Source organism: Lontra canadensis, unplaced genomic scaffold (genome assembly GCF_010015895.1).
Source record: "Lontra canadensis isolate GAN:19392208 unplaced genomic scaffold, GSC_riverotter_1.0 scaffold7, whole genome shotgun sequence".
Lineage (NCBI taxonomy): Eukaryota > Metazoa > Chordata > Mammalia > Carnivora > Mustelidae > Lontra > Lontra canadensis.
In genome coordinates, this window is record NW_022631001.1 from 11,563,089 (window position 1) to 11,587,755 (window position 24,667).

General features: G+C 38.5%; 1 protein-coding gene across 3 annotated transcripts in view; it reads left to right on the forward strand.

The window, feature by feature from the left end:
- GRM5 (glutamate metabotropic receptor 5) overlaps positions 1–24,667 on the forward strand; it is a 513,137-nt gene that overhangs the window by 403,809 nt on the left and 84,661 nt on the right. For all 3 annotated transcript variants that reach the window (XM_032852842.1, XM_032852844.1, XM_032852843.1), the window contains exon 5: positions 14,554–14,800. In XM_032852842.1, the coding sequence (XP_032708733.1) occupies positions 14,554–14,800 (247 nt within the window). The remainder of the gene's footprint in view (positions 1–14,553; positions 14,801–24,667) is intronic.

Consider the following 24,667-nt stretch of genomic DNA (forward strand, 5'->3'; position numbering starts at 1 on the left):
GCCGAGGAGATAAAACACTTAGTATTCCAGAGGCTGGTTTCTTAGAGTGTTCCCTTCCATGGTTCTCTATGTTAACACAGTGCAAGAGTATCTGAAACAGTGTTCAGTCCAGATACTAACAGTGCTTCACCATTTGCTTTTTCCTTTGTTTCGTTTTTGGTGACTTTCAGCTTCTTATTCCACTTAGTTATGTTCCTCCTTTTTTTTTTTTTAATTTTAATTCCAGTGTAGTTAACACACAATGTTATATTAGTTTAAAGTATGCAATATAGTGATTCAACAATTCGGTACATTACTTAGTGCTCCTCATGATAACTGTACTCTTAATCCCCTTCACCTCTTTCACCCATCCCCCCACCCACTTCCCCTCCAGTAACTGCCAGTTTGTTCTCTATAGGTAAGAGTCTGTGTTTAGGTTTGTCTCTTTTTTTTCTTTGTTCATCGGTTTTGTTTCTTAAGTTCCACATATGAGTGAAATCATATGGTTTCTGTCTTTCTCTGACTGACATTTTGCTTAGCATTATACTCTCTAGTTCCACCCATATCATAACAGATTGCAAGATTTCATTCTTTTTAATGGCTGTGTAATGTTCTGTTCTCTCTATATTCATACCACATCTTGAAGGATGCTTCAGTAATAGTCCTACGGAGGGCTGTTTCCATGATTTGGTTATTGTAAATAATGTTTCAATAAACACAGGGGGGCATATGTCTTTTCAAACTTGTGTTTTTGTATTCTTTGGGTAAATATCCAGTAGTAGAATTACTGGTTCATAGGGTAGTTCTACTCTTAGTTTTTGGAGAACCTCCATACTGTTTTCCACAGTGGCTGCACCAGTTTGCGTTCCCACCAACAGTGCATGAGGGTACCTAGCAACTATTTTTAATTACAGTTGTTGCATCTTATATACTATAGAAATCTAATAAATATTGGGATTCATCATAGGTTAGTCACCTTAGATGAGCCTGGAAAAGTAGGCGGAGAATGAGCAACATATTTATTTTTATCTTAAGACAATGGGAATTCATTCAAAGTTTTTATGAGTGAGGTGAATCAAGGAAGACAATATGATGACATCATCATATTTGTTTTTCAAAAACATTTTCTTTATGTATATGGAGAACAAATTGATTGGTGGCCAGTGTGGATAAAGCTAAGTTGGTTGCAAGGTAACTATGATAGCAAAAGTGAGGGGTTATGGTCATTTGGATTAAATTTGTGATGGTAGAGATATAGACACATGAATGGAGACTGGAGGTGACTCAAGAGGACTTGGATATGGGTACTTTAGAGGATGAATAAGTGAGAGGAAAGTGTCAAAAATGTATATTTTTTAAAAAACCTAGAAACTGACACATGTAGGCATTTGATAACTTTGTATTTTTCTTCCCTTTTTCTCTTCTACCCTTTTATATAATATATATAGACTCAACCCAAATTGTGGATACATAAACTTGCTTTATTTTTATATTTTAATCTTTTATATGTCATAATTATTATTATTATTATTTAGACTAAGCTCATGGTAATATAATTAGGAATATATTTCTAATTAAGACATGTCCTAATTATATATTATTGAGGCAGGAATTTTCTAATTTCTGGCATACCAGAATTTTACCTTCTGAAATTATACACTTTGATGTTTTCAATCTGTTTGTCCTTAGAAAAGTTGTTTAACATAAATGAACCTCAGTTTCCTTGTATAAAAATGAGGCTAATTGTAATGTCTACCTACAGGGCTTTTGTAATAGCTAAATTAGAATACTGTAATTTCCCAATATTACTCATTACTACTGATTGAAACTTTTACATATACATTCTCATTTCTCCTTAAGTCTTAACCCTCCAAAGATAATAGGGATGGTGAGTCTCATTTTCAAGGGAAAGAAGATGGCAATTACAAAAGTGGCTTTCTTATGTTCATAAAAAATTAAGGGAGATACTGGTATAAAAAAGTCCATCTAATAGTACCAGACTGAACTGAGTCTGAAATACATCGTACTACATTTTAGCTCTATGTCATTGGGCATTTTAGTCTCCGAGTCCAAAGTTTCTTATCCAAACAAAAACAGAAAATAATGTTTAGCTCATATGTCTGCTGTGAGGATTAAATGAGATAATGAAGATAAAGCACCTAGTATCCAGCATCTGTAGGATACTTTCTTTTCTCATCTCTTTTCCATTAATGCCTATTTTTGAAATTATTTCAAAATAAAATGGTTTATAGAAAATAATCATTGTCATGGTTGAAAGTGGCATAAATGAGATTTTAATGCAATATCTATAATGAAGAAGCAAGTGCTAGTAAATGGCGCACTCACAGAGGAAGCTTCATAGTTTCTGATAAACATGGCCCAATATCTATCAAATCTTTCCATTCTAATTGAATATCTAGTATTAGACAGGATAATTAATCTTTCACATGGACAATTTGTGACCTGTGCATTTTGCTTATATACAGAAGGTTTGTATGCTAAATTGTAATTCATTTTTTTCAATTTTCTATTTCATTTCCATCACCATGCTTATTATAGGAGATGGGGCTTCCATTTAGCATGTTTGTTATTTTTAATTAGACATAAAAGGCTTAATGAAATTTGAATTCTTATTATCTCTTACTTTCAGAAGTATAAACTCTGGAACATTTTGTAAATTAAAAAGTATAGTAATTTTCAAATTTTCAAAGATGGGGAGCACTAATTTTATAAATACCTTTGAATAATCTGGTGACTTCTTGTAAATTGTACCAGATAGGCAACACCACCAACCAAGTGCTTCCAAGTATTTGGTAGCTATTATGGGGTCACGATGTCAATATGTACTACCTCTAATTCTCACAACTCAACAAGAAGGTATTATTTGACTTGTTTTCCAAATGGGGAAGTCCTGAAAAAAGGAATTATTCAACTGTACTGGGAAACTCTAGCAAGGCTTCACAGTGGAGAGATCACTAAACTGTGTTTTCAAATGTGATCAGAAGCTCAGGAGATAGAGATAAGAATGCCACATCTTTAGGAAATATTGTGAAACAGTTCAAATGGAAAAGAATGGTGGCATCAAAGATGGATAGACAGGTAGGGCCAAGTGGAAAGCTCCAGCCCAGGAGTCTGGTCTTAGTATAGTAAGGAGAATGTAATGCCATGGCTCTTTGCCATGTACTCTTTTAAATAATATAACCACCAGCCTTCATATCCCTTTGGAAGTCTTCCTTCATTTACACACCATATGGAAGTTCCTCAAAATACTGTAATGTGAATGAAAGAGATACACTATCTGAAATAACATATCCATCAGAGGACTGCCAACCGGCTGTTCACGGTGAATCATTTAAATTTAAAATTTGGTGTTCTGCACATAGAAGTGTGCAATCCCTGTTGAATTTCTGTAGCTCCCTGAAGACATGTCTTCCTTCTGCAGCTGCTGTGTTCATCTGCATTTCAATATGAACATTTAGAGGTCAACTGCCTGAATTTCGGGCACAGTTATAAATTGGAGTCCCAGCAGATACTGGAAATTTGTGTCTCTACTGGTGTATGGAAATGGCTCTCAGTGTCAGCGTCACCAAGCTTCCTGGCACAGAAAAGGCACAGTGTTAAGAGAGAGTGTTAACTCTCTCATTAAGAATGAGTTATGTGATGTCAGAGGTCAATCTAGGCCTTTCTCAGACTCTTTCTTTCCTTCCTGGTGTCACTAATCTCTGATTCAAGCACCAGATCACTTAACCTGTCCTTTATTTTATTAATGTTAACCTCTGCTCCCAAGAAGCCAGCTTCATCTTCATTAGAACATACATGTTTCTGTCTGGTCCACCATATATTAAGTTCCATACAGAAGGTCCATTCGTATTCTTTCCTCACTGATATGACCCACCATCCCTGACAACATTACAAACACTGTTCTTGGTGCTGGAAAACAAGATCGATGTGGGACCCATCTCCATAGAACTCATTGCCTCGTATGAACTAATCTCTGAATCTCATGGTCCGTTTTGAGACTTTTTGCACAAAATAGTTGTTGAGTAAATGTTAAATGAAGGAATGGTTTACTCACTCTGTGCTCCAGCATTAGGAACTGTGGAGCATACAATGTAAACAAGACAGTTTTAGCCATGCTGCTAATACTCTGTGATGGGCACAGACAAGCACATAGGTAATTCTAATGCATGGCAGAAAGTATTACGTGTTTTAATAGAGGTATACACACATTTCTGTGGGAGCACATAAAAGCAAAAGATTAATAATGGCTTGGGGGATGTTCTGCCCTTCTGTCACAGTGAAAGCAAATGATTATGTCAGCCACTGAGTATAACTGGAATCCATTTACCATATGCATAAGGAGTGAGTGGATTCAGAAAATAAATGAAGTTAGGGAGAACTTGTTTCCCTACTACTTCTTTTTCTTTGCAATGTTACAGTATGTTATTAAGTGGCATCTTCCAGATTTATAATCTCCTTCCTAGAAAATATTTGAATCCCTTCCCTTACATCTTCCTTCTCTCTACTATCCTTCCCCTGCTGGTGGGTAGAAAGGAAATAATGAGGACAATCCAAAAGTATTTCAGTATGTAGTTTTAGGACTAATGCAAAGAGTTGACTTGGGATTAAAAAAAAAATTAAGTAAATGTTGTCAGTTTCATTACTCTATGGTCATGAGTTAGTTTGCTAAAAAGAATTTTTTTAAAGATTTTATTTATTTATCTGACAGACAGAGACCACAAGTAGGCAGAGAGGCAGGCAGAGAGAGAGGAGAAAGCAGGCTCCCTGCCAAGCAGAGAGCCTGATGCAGGGCTCGATCCCAGGACACTGAGATCATGACCTGAGCCGAAGGCAGAGGCTTTAACCCACTGAGCCACCCAGGCACCCTGCTAAAAAGAATTTTAAATCATGGTTTCCTTTGCCTCCCCTATGAAAATAGCACTAGTCCAAAAATTTAAGCACAAGAGGTCTGAGGCCAGCTGCCATAACCAAAGTTGTGCCTTTAGGGAGATCATTTCCCCTCCTTTGGCCTTGTTTCTTCATTTATAAAATGATTTTACTGGACCAAATCAGGAGTTCTGAAGATCAGAGGAACACAGGGGCCAAAGAGATGATAAAGAAGGGAGAAGCATTTACCATGTGAGAATGTGAAGCCAGTATTGTGACATTTTCTAGTTTTCTTTTTCAAGAGAGTCTACTAAGCTGGATTCTCCTGTAAAGTTTCTACAAAATCACATTTAGCCAAACAAAACATATCTAAAGGCCAATTCATCGCAAGGGCTTCCTCTCTGTCCCTTCTAGATTAGATGCTTCTTAAAATCCCTGCATCTTCTCTGATTCTGCATTGTGAAGACAGTCTGATTTCCCTTTGTTTAGAAGCTACTAAGGTTCAATATTCTGATTCCCCAGATGAATCAAAGAACATGTTTTAAGCACTGTAAAATTAAATTGTTATCATATATTAGAGGATTTCAGTTTGGCTAATCCTTTTGGAGTCTTTTCATTTGATTAAACAATAGTAAAATTAGGATTGAATATTAAGCATTCTAAATCTGAGATCCAGTTTTGAGAAGAGAAATAAAAAGGGAACCACCTTTCTTCCCTTGCTTCCATTTCTTCTCTCCAGCCTGTTGTGTTGTGGATCCAGCCTGAGAGCAGCTGGCCAGTTTGGGTTGGCACAAATTCTCATGTCCACGTTGAGTTGGCCCAGAGTAGACCCTAAGAAATAATCCTCGAACAAAGTAAATACTGTTGAATAGAGTCCAGTTCTTTCGTGCCTCAACATGCCAAGTAATTAACATGCCCTCTCTTTCCGACTGCTTTGTGGGTGTGTAAAGAAGTCTAAATAAAATGAGCTGTTTTACTATGTGCACTCCAGACCTTAACATTTCCCAGATAAGGTCACTCTCTTTGGTCCCCCACAAACGTCTATCACTGAGCCCAGTGTAACCTGTTGAATGTTTCTGAGGACAGAGATGCTGTTACCCATGTTTGTATTACCAGCATCCATCACAGGGTCTGACATACAGTATGGACTCAATAAATGTCTGTTTAATCAATAACTTAATTAATCTCTGAATGAGTCAATGAATAAATTAACTAAGAACTGGAATTTCTCTCTAGGGCCTAAGCAGCCAGAGCAAAGGAATTGCATAGAGCTCCAAGCTCTCTTAAGACATCTGAGAAAAGGTAGCGTCAATCAACAGAGAGTAAAGAGTTTGAAAGTGTAGACAAAAGATCAGTAAAAGGTGGTTGGGACCCTTACAGCTCTTGCAAATGATCACAGTCAGTCCCATAGTACAGGTATCATGCCATGAATCTGGACATTTCATATATAATGTTATCTTCTAGAGAATGTTGATTACCGGAAATCAGCCTGGTTAGCATCTGGCTGCAAGTCGGAACCCACCTTCTGTGGGCTGTGGTTCCACCTTCAGCCCAGTTTCAAAGCCTCTGCTGTGCTTTCTCAGAGTTTATTGCTCACGTGCCTCACCAAGTGGCCAGTCTTGAACCCAGGCAGTGTCCTACCCCATAGGTCACGTCTCTGAACTTTGGTCAGCTAATTAGGGTCAAATCTATGGCTGTCCAAATCAGGTGGGAGTCCAGCAGTTCGTATGCAACTTTGTAGGATCATTGTCCTGCGTATCCCCCAACCCTAGTTCAGTCTGGCTGTAGAGACCGACATTTCTACACCAGTCTCTCCCCACTCCCCAGTCTCCCTGACAATTTTCAGCCTCTCCCATCCTATCCTGGTCCTGGTGGGTAGAAATCTGAGGCCAGAAATCTGATGTCTCTACCTCAGTCTCTTACCTTCTGTTCCTTTGGCTGGATTGCCATGGGAGCCACATGCGGAGAGGCCAGAGGAAGGAAAAAAGCATTTGCTTGTACTCTTGGGACATGGTTCCTTTGGTCATAGAGAAGGGCTCACACCGCAAAAGGGTCAGGAGCCTGCTCAGCCACTGTTGGCCTTTGTCATCAGCACCTTTGCAGGGCTGCCCTGAGGCTCACACAGGAAAACAAACAAAAATGGAATTTCTCCCACTCTTTCTGACTTATGAGGTGCCTTTTCCACACTTCAGACTTCTCTTGGAGCTCTTTCTGCTCATGCCTCAAACTAGTGCACAGTTCCATGTTTTGGGCCATCTTTGCAGCTGAGCCTGGAAATACGGGAGGGAAAGTATCCAAGAATCCCATGCATGTTTCAGTGGTGCTTTAAATTCTGCTTTCCTTCCCCAACCCAACTTTTACCATTTGCTTTTCAGAATCCTCTGAAAGCCGCCCCACTCTTTCTGCCTCAGGCTTTTAGCTGCACTCAGTGGGAGAACCAGGATGGAGAGGACTTACTCCATCTTGACAGGGCCAGGATTTTTCTCATGTAGTTTTATGAGATGGGGAAAACCCATGAGATTGCTTGAGGGGATTGCTTGTTCCACCTGGTAAATCTTATTGTAAACTGGCAATATTGGTTTTGTTGAGTGCTCTTCTACAAAGAAATGATTGCTTAGTCTACTAGATCTAAAGTCCTGACCTGGTAGTTGGTGACAGCCCATGAGATATCCTGTCATTCATCAGGCCTCATTCATGTACTTAACATCTATTAATAGTGTCATTTATGTGTCAGGTACTGTGCTTGGCACAAGGGCTACCTGTGTGAATGACACAGAATCTTTGTCATTGGGCAGTCCAGAGTGTACTAGAAACCGGCCGGAGGTCACTACTAGTGCTACAAGAGAACAAAGCAGAGCCTTAAGTCTAGAGTAGAGATGTACAGGTAAACAGACAATTTGTGTATTTGGGAGTTCAGTGTGTGATAAATGCCAGCATCACTGCTATGGGAGAGCAGAGCAAAACCTTAACTCCATACTGGAGGAGGGTCGGGACCGATTTCTGAGTGGAGATGAGTCTTAGACCTACACAAATTAAAAAGTAGAAAATCTGCAGGAAAGTAAGCTCCAGATATATGGAGTGAAAGGCACAGAGGCCCAGATATAAGGGAGAAGAGTTTATTATGTGGCTACAAGAAGTTCCAAATACCTGGTGTATGATCATGGATCCGAATTGAGGGGTAAATCAAGAGAACAGGCGGGTCTTGAAAGTCAGAACAAAGTATTTAGGGTGTAGTTTGGTTATCAACTGAATGGTTTTAAAAAGAGACTAATAAAATCAGTTTGGTGCTTCAGAAAGGCCACTTTTTATGTTTTCTACACTGGGAATATGGAGATTCCAGCAGAGCAAGCTGGGAGGCAGTAAGACCTGTTAGGAGGCTATTGTAATAACACAAGTAAGAAATTATGTAATTAGTTCTGGGACTAATAAAAAATAAATCATACTATATCCACATAAGGAAAAACTATGCAGCTAGTAAAATAGTGCAGCCCCAGGAACTCAAGAAGGAGTCCAATGAATGAGATAGATCCAATCTGTCTGCTGCTCATATCAGTTCTCAAAATGAAACTCATATCAGTTTTCTAAATGTGCCCTGAATCTGAACACTTCTCGCCATCTCTATTGCTGTTGCCCTCATCTAAGCCACCAGGGTCTGTTGCCTGGTCTGTCACACTGGCCACTGACTCCTCCCTGTTCAACTCCCTCTGAGAGCATTTTTGATTCCCCACCCCCACCGCCCTATTTCTCACACCTCAAGGGCACTCTGATCCATCTGGCTGCTTAAAATGAAAACCTGGACAAACCCTTGACTCTTCTTTTTCTTTGGTAGCTCACATCCTATTCTCCCTGCTTCCTAAATATACTTAGAATCCTATCCTATACTAAGGCACCATTTCTCTTAGATGCTATTTCCATACTCCTTAGGTTTTCCCACTCTATTCCATCTTCCATCCTCAAAGTAAAAAAATTTTTTAGATTTTATTTATTTATTTATTTGACAGAGAGAGATCACAAGTAGGCAGAATGGCAAGCAGAGAGAGAAAGGGAAGCAGGCTCCCTACAGAGCAGAGAACCTGATGCAGGCCTCCATCCCAGGACCCTGAGATCATGACCCAAGCCGAAAGCAGAGGCTTAACCCACTGAGCTACCCAGGCACACCCTCAAACTAAAATTTTTAAGATGAAAAGATCATGATATTTTTCTGATAGAAACACCCCAAAGTCCTATATCGTATAGCTCCTGTCTAGCTCCCTTAGCTCATATCCTGATTGTCTTCCCCTTACTCACGGTTTTGGCCTTTCTTTTATTCCTCAAAAACACACTAGACACATGCTCCAGCAAATGCCTCTCCCCTCCTCTTCTTCCAGATCTTTATATTTTGAATGTGAAGAAACAAACCTGATCATTTGTAACAGAACTTGGATCAGGGACCAAACAACATAAATCATTTTATCAAGTGCTTTCTAAATACGAACTCATTTAATATTTTTTATAAATCTATTAATTAGATAGGATTGTTAAACCCATTTTGGGGGGTCACCTGGGTGGCTCAGTCGTTAAGCATCTGCCTTCAGCTCAGGTCATGATCCCAGGGTCCAGGGATCAAGCCCCGCAACAGGCCCCCTGCTCAGCAGGAAGCCTGCTTCTCCCTCTCCCACTCGCCCTGCTTGTGTTCCCTCTCTCACTGTCTCTGTCAAATAAATAAATAAAATATTAAAAAAAAAACAAAACACTTTTTTTTTTCTGGGCACAGAAAGGTTCATGACCTAGGCCAAAGTCACACAGCTAGTAAGTAGTGGGCAGAGCTGTGATCCTAACCTGCTGCCTTGTTTCAGAATCTGTACTCTAAATCCTCTATGCTTAGCTGTTCCTAGTAGTTGGCATATGCATCTCTAACACAAAGTAAGGTATCTTGCAGGTTCACCTCCTTCGGATGTGTTTGTGTAGGGAGCAGGTATATACAGACAGAGCTCAAAGCCTGAAGAGATGAGAGGCAAAAGAATTCATAATTAACCAAGTATCCCCCCTACACATACAAATACTGAGTCTCTTGCATAATTGCTTTCAAATACAGCTACCACTACGCCCTGCACAAAGAAGTTAGGCTTGCCAGCTATTAACAAGCATCTTGATTTCCTTAACTTCTTCATCTATCATGGAAAGAATCCTAAAGCTCATTGAGTTTTATGAAATTAAAGCATTTTCAAAGTATTTATTTTGTTGTCACACATTGCACCGGAGCTCTCTCAGGTACCGAAAGGTGATAACTCAGCCTTGAGCTGCTGCTTCTAATGGAGGAAAAAGGCTGGTACCCAGGTGAAGTGGTGTTGGCAGAATTTAATCTTGAATTTCTATTAATTGACCCCCTGTTGCATCCAGAATGCTAAAACAGATTAAGATGTTTTTCTTGCATCAAAATGACTTAAGGAGAAATTACAAAGGTTAAATTTACATTAGTTGTCTTCTGGCAGGCTTCGTGTGTTTGTTTTTGAATTTGCAGTCTTTTGGTATTTCAAACGACAAGGGAAAACAGTTACCAGGGACTTCAGCAAGAACCAAAAGCTGCCCAAACAGGCCAGTTGTTTCCAGATGCCCAGTAACAACAAATGACTCAACAGGCTGGGTACAACCAGTGTGCCCTTTCATTTTGAGCCCTTCCTTTTGGTCAGCCCCTTTATATATCCCTGGGCCCAGGGTTTAGGCAATACTAGTGGGCATTACTCGAGGGAACAGAAACATCGCACTTTCCAGGAAAGATCCAATCTTGTTGTGCGTTTGTTTTCCCTCACTTTATCTCTTAATTAGAAAATTACAGTAATATTGTACAGAGATTACTTCTAGTGAAAGTGATATAGTATAGCAAAAAGGGCACCAGTCTTGGTGTTAGAAATTCTTGTCTACTTCTGATGTTATTTGCATAACCTTGAAAAATGTACTTAAACTGTGTATACCTCAGCATCTTTATCTCTGCAGTATGAATACAGTATCAATGCACGTCACTGATATATGCAAAATTTATTTTGAGAAGTGCCAAACAAAAATGCAAATTTTCATTCTTGCTCCATTCAATTCAACAAACAGTGCAGTAACCATGCCCTAAGCACTGGGATTTGATTTACAAATGAATAAGGTTCAAATGTTGCCTTTGTGACAGTTGTTGTCTATCACAGACAAGGCATAAAGAAAAATTAGGACGGAACCTGAAAGAGGACTGCCTGAGAGCTCTACTGCACGTCCTATCAGGAGAGACCTTTGGCTTGCTTTCATTCTCCAAAGTCTTGACCACACAACACAGTGGCTAAAGGTCGTTATGATTTACATTTTGGTACAGTGACTATTTATGAAGCATCTACCTTGTGCCTGGTACTGTGTGAGGTAATTATGAGTTATCACCATTTAACAGGTGATTAAACAGAATATTAGAGAATTTAAGTAATTTGCCCAATTCACAGAGCTAGGAAGACATAAAGCAAGAATTTATGGCTACATCTCCCTCCTCTGCTCATTAGAGAAAAAAGTAAAGTAATGAGAATCAAACCACCACCTATCCAGTAGCTATAGAAGCAACCTTTCCTGACCTCTGATAGTGGGTTGGGAGGCTGAAGTGATGTGTGAGTAACACACATCCATTTAGGGAGTTAGAGGAAGGTAGGGGATGGGCTGACTTGGGAATGGATTTTTCAAATTCTCCCTCCCCTAAGTATGCCCACATTTCTATAGTATGGTGGGCAGGGTGACTGAGAGAGATATAGAGAAAGTGACAGGGAGTTTGGAAAGAAAGATTAATTGTGGTACCTGCAATCATGGTGTTCCTCATGAAGGAAATGTTCTTTCTTGGAACCTTTGAAAATGGATAGAATAAGTGTTAGTAGGGTCAAGAAGGAAGAGAAAATAGAAGGGATAATCTAATTAGAAGGGACAGTTCTTTTATTCATTGAACAGATATTTATTGGGGACTCACTATGTGCTAGACACTGGTCTAGGTGCTGAGTGGTGAATAAAAGTGGGAATAAAATCCCTGGCCTCAACGGAGTTTATATTTCAGTGGGTAGATGAGACAGACAATAAAAAGACAAGCATGTAGGATTTTAATGGTAGTAAGGAGGAAAATATTGTTGGGAAAGGAGGTAGGGAGTATGTATGTGTGGAGGGGACCGGGTAAAGAAGAGATTTAGACAGGATGTCCCCAGAAGGTGTCACAGAGAGGATGATATTTGAGCAAATACCTGCACTGAGGAGGAAACAGTTTCTGCAGATCTCTATGGCAGAGCATTCTGGGTAGAAGGAATAGCAAGTATAGGACCCAGAGGCAGGGTATCCCTGAACAGTTGAGGATTGGGAAGGAGGTTAGTGTGGCTAGAGAGGATTCATTTAAATGTAGAGTGTTAGGAGATGCAATCAGAAGGATGAGGGATAGAGCACCATGAGTCAAGTTCCTGTATGTCTTTGAAAGTCATTGCAAGGACTGTCGCTTTTACTTTCAGTAATAAATAAGCCACTGGAAAGTTTGATCAGAAGAGTGTCATGATCTGATCTACATTTTAAGGAAAGTGTTCTGGCTGTTGTGTTGAAAAGTGACTAGAGTAGGGGAGGATAGGCAAAAGTAAAAAAGAGACCAGTCAAAGACTGTTCCCTGTAATCCAGACAGGAGATGATGTTTCTTAAATCTGATAGAAGTAGATTGGTGTGAAGTAATTTAATTCTACATGTATTTTAAAGATAGATCAAATAAAAGTTGAGAAGGTATAAAGGAAAGAGGAGTGAAAAGTGGCCCTGAACGATTTGACTTAGTACCTAGAGTACAGAGTTTCTTCCATTGGCAGGAGGGGAAATGTGGAAGTATGAAAACCACCTGTGCAGAGAAAGGAATTTTAAGAATAGTGAGAAGTAGCCTGGGTCCAATGTCTAGTTCTTTTATGGAAACAGGATTCCCCATCTAAAACTTGTATCAGGATGAGCCATGCTGTTCAACCTGTTTCTCTGCTCAGGGAAATAAAATATCAGCATTTGGGCCAGCAAAGAAGAATGGGATAATGTGCTTCTACAGTTTGAAAAGTTATGAAGAACCATGCTACTTTGGAAAATTCCTTTTTTCTCTCTCTTACAAAAAACTTTTCCCCAAATGACAGGGTCTGTGTTTATCTCGGCTGTTCCTTTCACCTTTTTACCATGTTCTTACATGTCTCAATCTTTCCCACTCTTTGCTCACCAGGTCTTGCAGTAGATTCTGCCTCCTAGACCCTAGTGCTCATAACCATGGCCTTCCCCTAGGCCAGGCCACCTTCAGCTATCATGCAGATCATGGCTCTCCTCTTTATGGGTCTTTCTGGCTCCACTTCCACAGCCCTTTCGATCTTTCTCCACACCATAGTCAGACTGGTCTTCCTGAAATAGAAATCTGGTCACACCCCTTGCTAGTTAAAACTTCAAAGGATCCCAAGGATCTGATGATAAAATGCAGCAATTTTAATGTAGTTTAAGTAGTCCTAACTTCTCTGCTCCTTTAGCTCTCCTCATTCTTGCATCTCCCATGTCATGTTCTGGTCATGCCACCCTTCCTAAAGTTTCCCAAGCACAGTATGCTCTATCTCATCTATGAACCTTCAAGCAAGCTCTTCCCTCCACTCTTCACTCAACTGATACTCAGCCATAATAGTTAGCGTCAGTGAGCTTCTGGGTCTAGTGCCCCTCCCTGACTCAGTCCTCCATAGCACTTATCAAACCACACTGCAATGGCCCACTTAGATGCTCCTGTGCCATCTAAGCTCTAGGGCAAGAATTGGATTTATCTTGGTCAACATTATGTCCCTAACTCCAGCACATTCTGAGCAGTTAGAAGTAATAGGCACTCATTCCATACTTAGTGACTCAGTAAGCCAGACCAAATGGTAGTTCTTTAATGAAACTTTCCCAAGAGCCCTCCATTGGAAGGGGTCTCTCCCTCTTTGGGCCTCCATGGATTTTACCTCCACATGTGTTACAGATTGATCACCTTTGACCTTTCCCTGGAGTTAAATAATTTATCTCTATTATTGAACAACTTTCTTCTTAAGTTCAGAATTCATACCCACTTCATCTTTTTGTTCCTAGATCATCAACCACCCAGCTTTTCCTTAAGGTCAGCCTCCAATAATTAATTAATTAATGGAGCATAAATGTTAGATTATATTTTAGAATTTCCAAATAGGCTAGTTTATGGAGAGCATATGCTTTGAGGTTGGAAGTGGTGCATGATAAATCTAAACAGGTAAGTTGAGGCAAGATGGTAGAAAATCGCATTTGCTAAGCTAGAACTTAATAATTTGGGAACTAGAGATTTGTTGTGGATTTCTAAACCAAAGAAATATGTTATCATTGTTGAGTACTAAGGAGATTAATCTGTCCTTAGGATAAATTTTCTGGTCCAGAAATACAGTGTTCTGCATCTATCTCCAGAGATTGGTATTAAAGGAAGTAAACCTTGTTACTGTTGGGAATTCAGGTCATTTTTCAAGGTTTTCAGGGGAGAGAAACCTGGAAATAGAATACAATTAGTAAGCACACTATGCTGGCACCTGTATCTTTGCATTTAGTCTGGTTCTAACTGTGATAAATTATTCCTGTGAATTCTCCAATTACTCAGAATCCATGGAGAGAGCTAGAGTAGAATTAAATCTCATAGTTAATCCATAATTTGTTTCTTAACAGGTTCTCTGACTCTGAGAACACATCACGTTCAGGATTCCAAAATGGGATTTGTGATCAATGCGATCTATTCCATGGCCTATGGACTCCACAACATGCAGATGTCCCTCTGTCCAGGCTATGCAGGCCTCTGTGATGCAATGAAGCCAATCGATGGACGGAAACTTTTGGATTCCCTGATGAAAACCAATTTTACTGGGGTTTCTGGAGATATGATCCTCTTTGATGAGAATGGAGACTCTCCAGGAAGGTACTGTTACTATTTTCCTTTAGACAATAGCATGTGAACAGTCATCCGTTGATCCTGACATGCCTGTTTCTCTCTTCTATGGTTATCTAGTCTTACTGGTCATCTTTGGCCAACTCTGACATCACAAAAGGATTAAAGATTGAGAAGGGGAGCCCCATTTTCTGTGGCCAGGTATACATATTGATGCTGACTTCCAAAACAGGCTCTTGGAATCATCCCATTTCAGAGACCCACCCTTAGAGACAGGAGCCTCATGTTATGGTAGAAACTCAAAAATCAGCTCTGTGGTTTCTCTGTACATCTTTTCCATGTTATTCCCTGTACTCTGATCTCTTCATGGGCCATAGATCTATTCTGAAACAGGAACAATTCCATTTCTGGGAATTCAGAAATCTGGCTGAGGTGCTATTACATTGTTTGCCATACCTATAGTAAGTTATAAGTCATTTTATTTTATTATCTTTTAGCTAGAGGACTTTCTCCTTTCCTGAGAACTAAATTGCCTTTTACTCTGAAATTCCACCTTTCGTTATTTATAGAGGAGCCTGAGAAATATGAACTTACTCATTATTACAGATCAGCCTCCAGGGAAGTCATTAGGTAACTAGAACTTACCAGAATTCACATCTATCTCCTACTCTAAATTTTTAAGTGACTCTACACATGAGACTTTTAATCCATGACGGATATTGTCACTGAAATGATATTCTGAGCTGTAGCAGGGCTGGCTCTTCACGCTGCCTTACGTCGGCACAATCAGGGTCCTGTGGTCTCCCACTATAAAAATCACAAGTATTCTTCCAGCAACAGTTTATGCTTAACATGTATGCTTGGAGAGGGTGTCTTTACACTCTGTATGCAGCAGACCCTGCCAAGAGAAGGTTTCGCGACTCCCTCCATGACTCACACCCCACGTGCCCACCCGCGTACCAGCCACCTTGGTTCTAGCTGGTTTCTGTACTGCTGAGGTGAGCTGGAGCTGGTCCCTGGGGCAGCTGTTACCATGTCACAAGCTGAACTGCTAAGTGACAGCTAGTTCCAAGTCATGCAGCCAAGAGGAAAGCTATATATTTTCTCTCTTCTAGAGACTTGAAGAATATTGCTCCAAGCAGGTTCTCTGCCAAGATAAGCTGACTTTTCATATATAGTTTTCTTCTTTTTGGCTGTTTAGTATACCCATGGGGAACAGGGAATACAAGCATTTCATCAGAGCCACAGAAAATTTCACATTTGTCATAAGGCTTCATAGGGTAGGTCAACCAAAGAGCTCAGTCTGTAGGCTCAAGTCAAGGCCTAGTCCCTTATATGTACACATGGATTTATTATTCCTGTGAGCATACCTAAGGAACTGACATCAGCTTGGGACTTTCTCATAAACTTTGATGACTATAGCTCCAAATATTCAAAGAGTTTTCATGTCATGCACCCAAGCCAGTTCCATAAAACCAGATAGTGAAGAAATGTCTCACCTCTATTCTGATGGGAAACCTTAATGGATCAGACAACATCACTGTCTCACTCATAATCCTCCAAATATGCTGTAATGGGGTGCACTTAGGACTTTGGTTCTTAACCTTTTTTAGAACATGAAGCTCTGTGAGACTCAGATGAAATTTATAGATATTCTATAAAGGACAACAGGCATAAAATTTTGCAAACAATTTCCAAGAATTCACAATTGTTCAGAGAATTTACACATATTTCAAAGGCTGGGGTTACAGTAACCCATTAATAAATAATCTTAATTGGCCTCTGAGGACATGAACCAGACTCCGGAAGGTGGTTTGCAGCTTTTTATTCTTACAATTAATCCAGTGCTATTCACAAAATAACTAAACTAATATTTATTGAACATGTGTTCTGAGCCAAACACTTAGCTAAGTACTCTACCTTTTAATCCTATGAGGTAATGTTACCATTCTCTTTTCCAGCTGAAGCCTTACAAACTGAGGCTTACAAAGATTAAGTGACTTCCCCAAAGATACAGTCTAATACATGACAACCCAAGCTTCTAATTCAATCTCCAGGACTTCACTCCTAACCTTATACACCAGCCTGCCAATTAATCGACCAGACCAAAACTAAAAAGCCACTGTCTTCTGAGAAATATATTGGTAGACATTCTATTGTTATTTCTGTGGAGTAAAATTTACCATTCTGCTGGGCCAAAGACATTCCAAATTGGGCAATGAACCAGAGACTCCTGGGGTGACTAGGGAGTCCCTTAAAATGCCAGAGGCACAGGAGGAAGGTCTTAAACAGAGGAAATAGGGACAGGTAGCAACTTGCTCTCACAGACCGTTACAGAGTTCCTTTTTACCACTGTCCTTAAACCTCACATGGAATCAGACCACCATCAGTCCACATTCTTTAGGGAAACCCTTGGGGCCAGGTGTGTTTCAGAATTGAGCATTTTTCCATTTAGAAAAGGAAACACAGTCCTCTAATGCCACCAGCATGCTGTGGAACAGCATTCTTTAATCAACTTATTAATATCTCTGTAGTAAAACATACCAATAGTCATCCCAAGTGTGATAAATAGGCAATACAGAGCCTCATTACAGGGCAGGTCAAGTTCTCCCACCAGAGAAGTTCAGATTGGGTCATGTTTTGCTGCCAAGTGAGGCATAAAAATATAATCTTCAGAGCTCTAAGGATTCCAGAACTACAGATAAGAAATATGGACCTTGACTATTTACCACCAATGGTATAGACCACAGGTCAGCCAACTGTGGTCTGCAGGCCAAATGGAGTCTGCTGTCTGTTTTCATAAATCAGGTTTTATTGGAGCACAGTCACACCCACTTATTTAGAGCCTGTCTCTGGCTGCTTTCACATTACAGGGGAAGTGTTGAGGAGTTTCAAACAAGACCATCTCACAAAGCCTCAAAATACTGACTGTCCCTTCACAGCAAAAGATTTCTGACCCTCTTAGAGAGAGTCCACTGCCTGGGACTGACCATAACTGGGCAGGGCAACATCAGACTAAGTACAACTAACAATTTAAAGCAAGAATTTTAACGTTATATTGTGGGATTAATAAATATGGGCATGTAAACTATTTGGCAACACAGCATAAAGAAAGGGGGTCTAGAATTCTACAATGGCAAGTTTTGTATAATTTACATTAAATGACAAAACATTAACTTGAAGTAGAAGAAGATAAAGAAAGAATGTATGTTTAATCCCCTAACGAGAGAAATAGCTAAAAAGCCAATAGAATACTTTTAAAGAATTGATTAATCCAAGAGGCAAGAAAAGAGGAATGGGTGGACAGAGCAGATGTGACAAGTAGAAAATAAGGCTAGAACTCCAGAAATTTGAAGATACTGAGCTGGTTTGCACGAAGGTTCTTAATGTGTGGCTCTGCCCACAGAAGGATCACAGAGATGACTTTTTTTTTTTAATTTCTTAACTTTCCTTGGGACAAAACTGGAGTCTCAGAGGAAGGAAGAATTGCACCCACTCTCAAGTAGTCAATTAATAACAGAACAAGGACAGTAGCAATTCCCAGGCACAATCATTAAATTCAAATGAGGAGGATGTAACTTAATTTTCTTTTTTTTACCATTTTCTTTATGTTATACATGAAATGGTTCTATGTGTATCCTGGAAAAGGATTTCATTATTAGTTACCATTAAAGGACTTGGTCAAAGCCACCTTGTGCTTTCTCTTTAATCTCCAATAATCCAACCCCAAAGACACGGATCTTTATAATTGTTTTGTTGCGTGGACTGGTGCTTGAAGTGTCTATTTTCTTGACCAACAGACAATTTATCACACATTTAAGAATCAAACTTTAAAACACACACACACACACACACACACACACACACACACACCCCTAAGCATTAGAATTATAGACTGAGAGGATTTTAAGAGCTATATAAATCTAAATTTCTGCATAGCCCCTTCCCCCTCATTGTTGCATATTGCTTCAGCCCCCTGGGATAAAAATAAAACAAAACAAACAAAAACTCATTATCTTCTGAGGAAGGAAGCCTATTCTAATTTTCAGAGAGTTTAACCACTTAGAAAGTTCTTTAGTTCTGCTAAACTGAAACCTGCCTGCCTCTAGTTTCTATTTAGTGCTTTAATAAGACTTTTTTTTTCTTTTGGGTTAAAACAGATTTTATCTATTTTATTTTGGTTTTGAATGCCATATAAAATTCATTTTTAAAAAATTTCAGTATATTTTGACTATGAACTGTGGCCAGTTAAGGAAGAGATACAAGGAGAGGCAAAGAGAAAGGAGAAAAAGAGATATTACAGAAGACAGGTCATACATATCACACAGTGTTGAGAAGGAAGTTTCAAGAGCAGAAAGATGTAGAAAACAGGGAGCCTCAGTGAAAGAGAGCAAGAGAGCAAGACAGTGAGAAAAAATAATGGGAAACAACTACAGGAAGCCATTATGTGTTTTAATTTTTACTTAAAATCTAAGAGTATTTTTCAACACTCACTTTCTCTCACTTATGATGGAGAATAAAATCTATATCCCATCTCTGAAAATTGAAAGAATTCATACCAATTGACAAGTGAAGGGAGAAATCTTTTAATGGGGAATTATTTTTACCTGTTTCTTTTTCTAATGTATGGCGACCAGAGATTTTTACAGCAGTGTTATAATTTCACTGACAGAACGACTAGTGATACCATCTCGGTATTTCTCTTGTAGATAAGAGATAATTACCAGAGATCTAAAGGCTAATTCCCTGAGGAGGATTCATTACCTCTAACACAGTTAAAACAGGTTGACAGGTTTGAACCAAAATTAAGGTTTAACTTTTCTTGAAATCCCTTCCTGTCAAATATAACATTTTCCACTCTATGCAGTTTTCATATTTATTTTGCAAAAATTGGATCTCTCCACATTTTACCGTTTCTCGTACATAAAACAGAGTTCTGCAATCAAGGAGCAATGAAAGTTGATTCCTCACTTTGTCAGATAGATACAGAGCAGTCTAACGGAGAACATTGGACTGGAAGTCTAAAGGCTGAGTTTCTCTTCGCTCTGTCACTTGCGCACTCCACAATATGGTACTCACCAAGCTTCGGTTCCATTATCTATAAAATTCAGAGTATGAGTAGACCTTGTGAGAGTTAAAGATGGGTAGGAGTGGCATGAGGGCTTCTTTGGCGTGAGCAGTGAAACTTCCACAGCCCTTCAAATCAGCAGCAGCAAAGAAAGAAGCTTGCTGACACCGATAATTCTTTCTTTTTCCCAGCCTAGAAAGTTCAAAGCTTTTATTTGCTCACAGAGTCTTTATTGGCTCACACAGAGTACTTTTGAAAGTCTCAGGAGCCCATATATTTGAAGTAGGCAGTGACATATATATTTCTTTTTTAGCCTTAGTGTTCTATTTTTGAATATCTCAACTCATTGTATGCATAGTAGCCATTGGAAAGTGTGATAAAGTGGGAAGTATTAGGACTCAGTTATGTATCCTGTAGACTGGTATTTTGGGTTTAGAAGTGAACTTGAGATATCTACTCAAAATTGTTACTTACTGCAAATAAAACATTTTAGGATGATCCTTACGCTACTGAAGAGCTAACACAATTTAAGAATGAATTAACGTTCTGAAAAAGACACTACTGTAAAATATTGTGATTGGGAGTAAAAACAGAATGGTATCATTTTATAGTGTAGATCCAAAAAGACTATGTCGGATTTTTTCTTGACATTTCCTTACTGAGCATTGGTCTGAATATGGTAATCTGGTCACTGGAACCCAAAAGCTAGAAAGTTTTCCATCCATGTCAATTTCCAGATAGCTAACTATGCTGAACATGGAAAGGCGGAGGGGGCATTTATCAAAGACCATCTGTCAATCCTATAAATCCTAGGAGGTAAAAGCATAGGTTTCCACATGAAGACATTGTGTACCTAAGACATACCCATATTTATGTCTACAGGAGCTGATAGTGATGGTATTGCCGATCCACTGTCCTGGAAATTATCTCAAAAATGCTCCTCTGGAAATGTTCTTGCACACAAGAAAAATCTTACAAACAAGAGCATTAATTTTTCCTCTTTACATCTCTATCCCCATACTCAAAATGAGAACAATAGCTAATAAAGGCTGAGAACTCACAAGGTATTAGTATCTTCCAATATTTTTACATTGTATGAGGGCTTTAGAAACTATTTTCAGACTTATTTTATTTTATTTAATTCCAGTTAATTAACATACAGTGTTATATTAGTTTCAGGTGTACAGTATAGTAACAACAATTCCATACATCACCCAGTGCTCATCACAACAGGTGCACTCCTTAATCCCCATCACCTAAATCACCCACCCCCCAACCCATCTCTCCTCTGGTAACCATCAGTTTGTTCTCTATAACTGTTTCTTGATTTATATCTCCCTCTCTCCATTTTTTCCCTTTGCTAGTTGTTTTGTTTCTTAAATTCCACATTTGAGTGAAATCATGTGGTATTTGTCTTTCACTGACTGATTTACTTCACTTAGCATTATACTATCTCCATCTGTGTCATTGCAAATGGCAAGATTTTGTTCTTTTTTATGGTTGAATAATATTCCAGTGTGTGTATGTATCATACACACACACACACACACACACACACACACACACATTAAACTTTATCCATTTACTAATCAATATAATCAATGGACATTTGGGCTGCTTCTATATCTGCAATATCCATTATTGTAAATAATGCTGCTACAGACATAAGGGTGCATGTAGCCCTTTGAATTAGTGTTTTTTTTTTTTTCCCCCTTTGGATAAATACTCAGTAGTGTGATTGCTGCATCTTAGGACGCTTCTGTTTTTAACCTTTCGAGGAGCCACCATACTATTTTCCAGTGTGGCTGCAGCAGTTCACATTCCCACCAATAGTGCACAAGAGCTCGCCTTTCTCCACACCCTTGCCAACACCTGTTGTTTCTTGCGTTGTTGATTTTAGCCACTCTGACAGGTATGACGTAATATTGCATTGTAGTTTTGATTTGCATTTCCCTGATGGTAAGTGAAGATGAACATCTTTTCATGTGTCTGTTAGCTGTCTAAATGTCTTCTTTGGAGAAATGTATGTCTTTTGCCACTTTTTCATTGGATTATTTGTTTACTGGGTGTTGACTTTTATAAGTTCTTTATATATTTTAGATGCCAGTCCATAAGCTATGTCACTTGCAGATATCTTCTCCCATTCCAAAGGTTGCCTTTTGGTTTTGTTGATTGTTTCCTTCACTGTGCAGATTTTCATTTCGATGAAGTCCCAACAGCTTGCTTTTGCTTTTGTTTCCCTTGCCTCAGAAGACGTATGTAGAAGACTGTTGCTATGACTGATGTCAGAGAAATTACTGCCTGTCCCCTCTTCAAGGATTTTTATGGTTTCGGGTCTCATGTTTAGGTCTTTAATCCACTTTGAGTTTATTTTTTTGAACGGTAAAAGAAAGTGGTTCTGTTTCATTCTTTTGCATATTGCTGTCCAGTTTTCCCAGCACTACTTGCTGAAAAGAATGTCTTTTCTCCACTGCATATTCTTTCCTGGTTTTATGAAGATTAATTGACCATATAGTTGTGTGTTTATTTCTGGGTTTTCTATTCTATTATGTTGATCTCTGTGTCTATTTTTATGCTACTACCATACTGTTATGGTCAATACAGCTTTTTCATATAACTTAAAGTCCAAAATTTTGATACATCCAACTTGCTTTGCTTTTCCAAGGTTGCTTTGGCTGTTTTGGGTCTTTTGTGGTTCATATAAATTTTAGCATTGTTTGTTCTAGCTATGTGAAAAATGCTGTTGGTATTTTGATAGGGATTGCATTAAATGTATACATTGCTTTCAGTAGTATAGACATTTTAAACGTATTTGTTCTTCCAACCCATGAATATGGAAAGTTTTTCCATTTCTTTGTGTCCTCTTCAATTACTTTCATCAGTGTTTTATACTTTTCAGAGTATAGGTCTTTAAATTCTTTGTTAGGTTTATTCCTACGTATCTTATTATGTTGGTGCCATTGTAAATGGGATTGTTTTCTTAATTTCTCTTTCTGCTGCTTCCTTATTGGCATATAGATATGCAGCAGATTTCTGTACATTGATTTTGCATCCTATGACTCTACTGAATTTGCTTATCAGTTCTAGCTGTTTCTTGGTAGAATGTTTTGGGTTTTTTTTTTATATAGTATGATGTCATTTGCAAATAGTAAAATTTTACTTCCACCTTACCGATTTGGATGCCTTGTTGTTGTTGTTTTATTATGTTGTCTGATTGCTGTAGCTAGGACTTCCAGTACTATGCTGAACAAAAGTCATGTGGGGTGCTTGGCTGGCTCAGTTGGTAAAACATGTGGCTCTTAATCTTGGGACTATGAGTTTGAGTCCCATGTTGGGTGTAAGAGATTGGTTAGAAAAAATATGTTTTAATTTTTAAAGATCTTATTTATTTATGTATTTATTTATTTATTATTTAAAGAGCATGCTAGAGTGTGTAGAAGGGAGGGGTCAGGTGAGGGAGATGGGGGTGGGAGAGAACCTCCATGAGATTTGACTGTATGCAGAGCTGATTGCAGGCCTCCATCCTGCTGCCAGATCATGACCTGAGCTGAAACCAAGAGTCAGATGCTCAACTAACTAAGCCATCAAGATAACCCAAATAAAATTCTTTTTAAAAAGTGGTAAGTGTGGACATCCTTGTCTTGCTCCTAATCTTAGGGGGAAAATTCTCAGTTTTTCCCCATTAAGGATGATGTTAGCTATTGATTTTTCATATATGATCTGTATCATATTGAGGTATGTTCCCTCTAAAGCTACTTTGCTGAGGGTTTTTATCATAAATGGATGTTGTACTTTGACAAAAGCCTTTTCAGCATCTATTGAAATGATTATATGGTTTTTATCCTTTCTCTTATTGATGTGATATATCACATTGATTGATTTGAGAATATTGAACCAATTTTGCAATCCAGAATTATCCCATTTGATCATGGTAAATGATTTTTTTTAATATATTGTTGAATCTGGTTTGCTAGTGTTTTGTTGAGAATTTTTCCATCTATGTGCATCAGGGATATTGACCTGTACTTCTCTTTTTTAGTGGTTTCTTTATCTGGTTTTGGTATTAGAGTAATGCTGGCCTCATAGAATGAGTTTGGAAGTTTTCCTTCCTATTCTGTTTTTTTGGAATAGTTTGAGAAGAATAGGTATTAAGTCTTCTTGAAGTGTTTGGTAGAATTTGTCAATGAAGCCATCTGGTCCTGCTTTTCTTTGTCGGGACTTTTTGATTTCTGATTCACTTTTTCTGTTGGTTATGGATCTGTTCAAATTTTGTATTTCTTCCTGCTTCAGTTTTAGTAGCTTATATGTTTCTAGAAATTTACCCATTTCTTCTAGGTTGTCCATTTTATTGGCATATAGTTTTCTTAATATGCCCGTAAAATTATTTGCATTTTTGTGTGTTGGTTTTTATTTCTCCTCTCTCACTTATGAATTTATTTATTTGAATCCTTTCTCTTTTTTTCCTTGATAAATTCGGGTAGAGGTTTATCAATTTTACTGATTGTTTTCAAAAAACTGCTTTCATTGATTTGTTCTTTGTTGTTGTTGTTGTTGATTTCTTTTGTGTGTTTTTTTTTTTTTTTAGTTTCCATATCATTTATTTATGCTCTAATCTTTATTATTTCCTTCCTTCTACTGGTTTTAGGTTTTGTTAGTTCTTCTTCTAGTTCCTTTCAGTGTAAGGTTGTTTATTTGAGGCTTCCCTGGCTTATTGAGAGAGTCCTATATGGCTATTCCCTCTTAGAACTGCTTCTGCTGCATCCCAAAGGATTTAGACTGTTGTGTTTTTGTTTTCATTTGTTTCCATATTTTTTTTATACTTTCTCTTA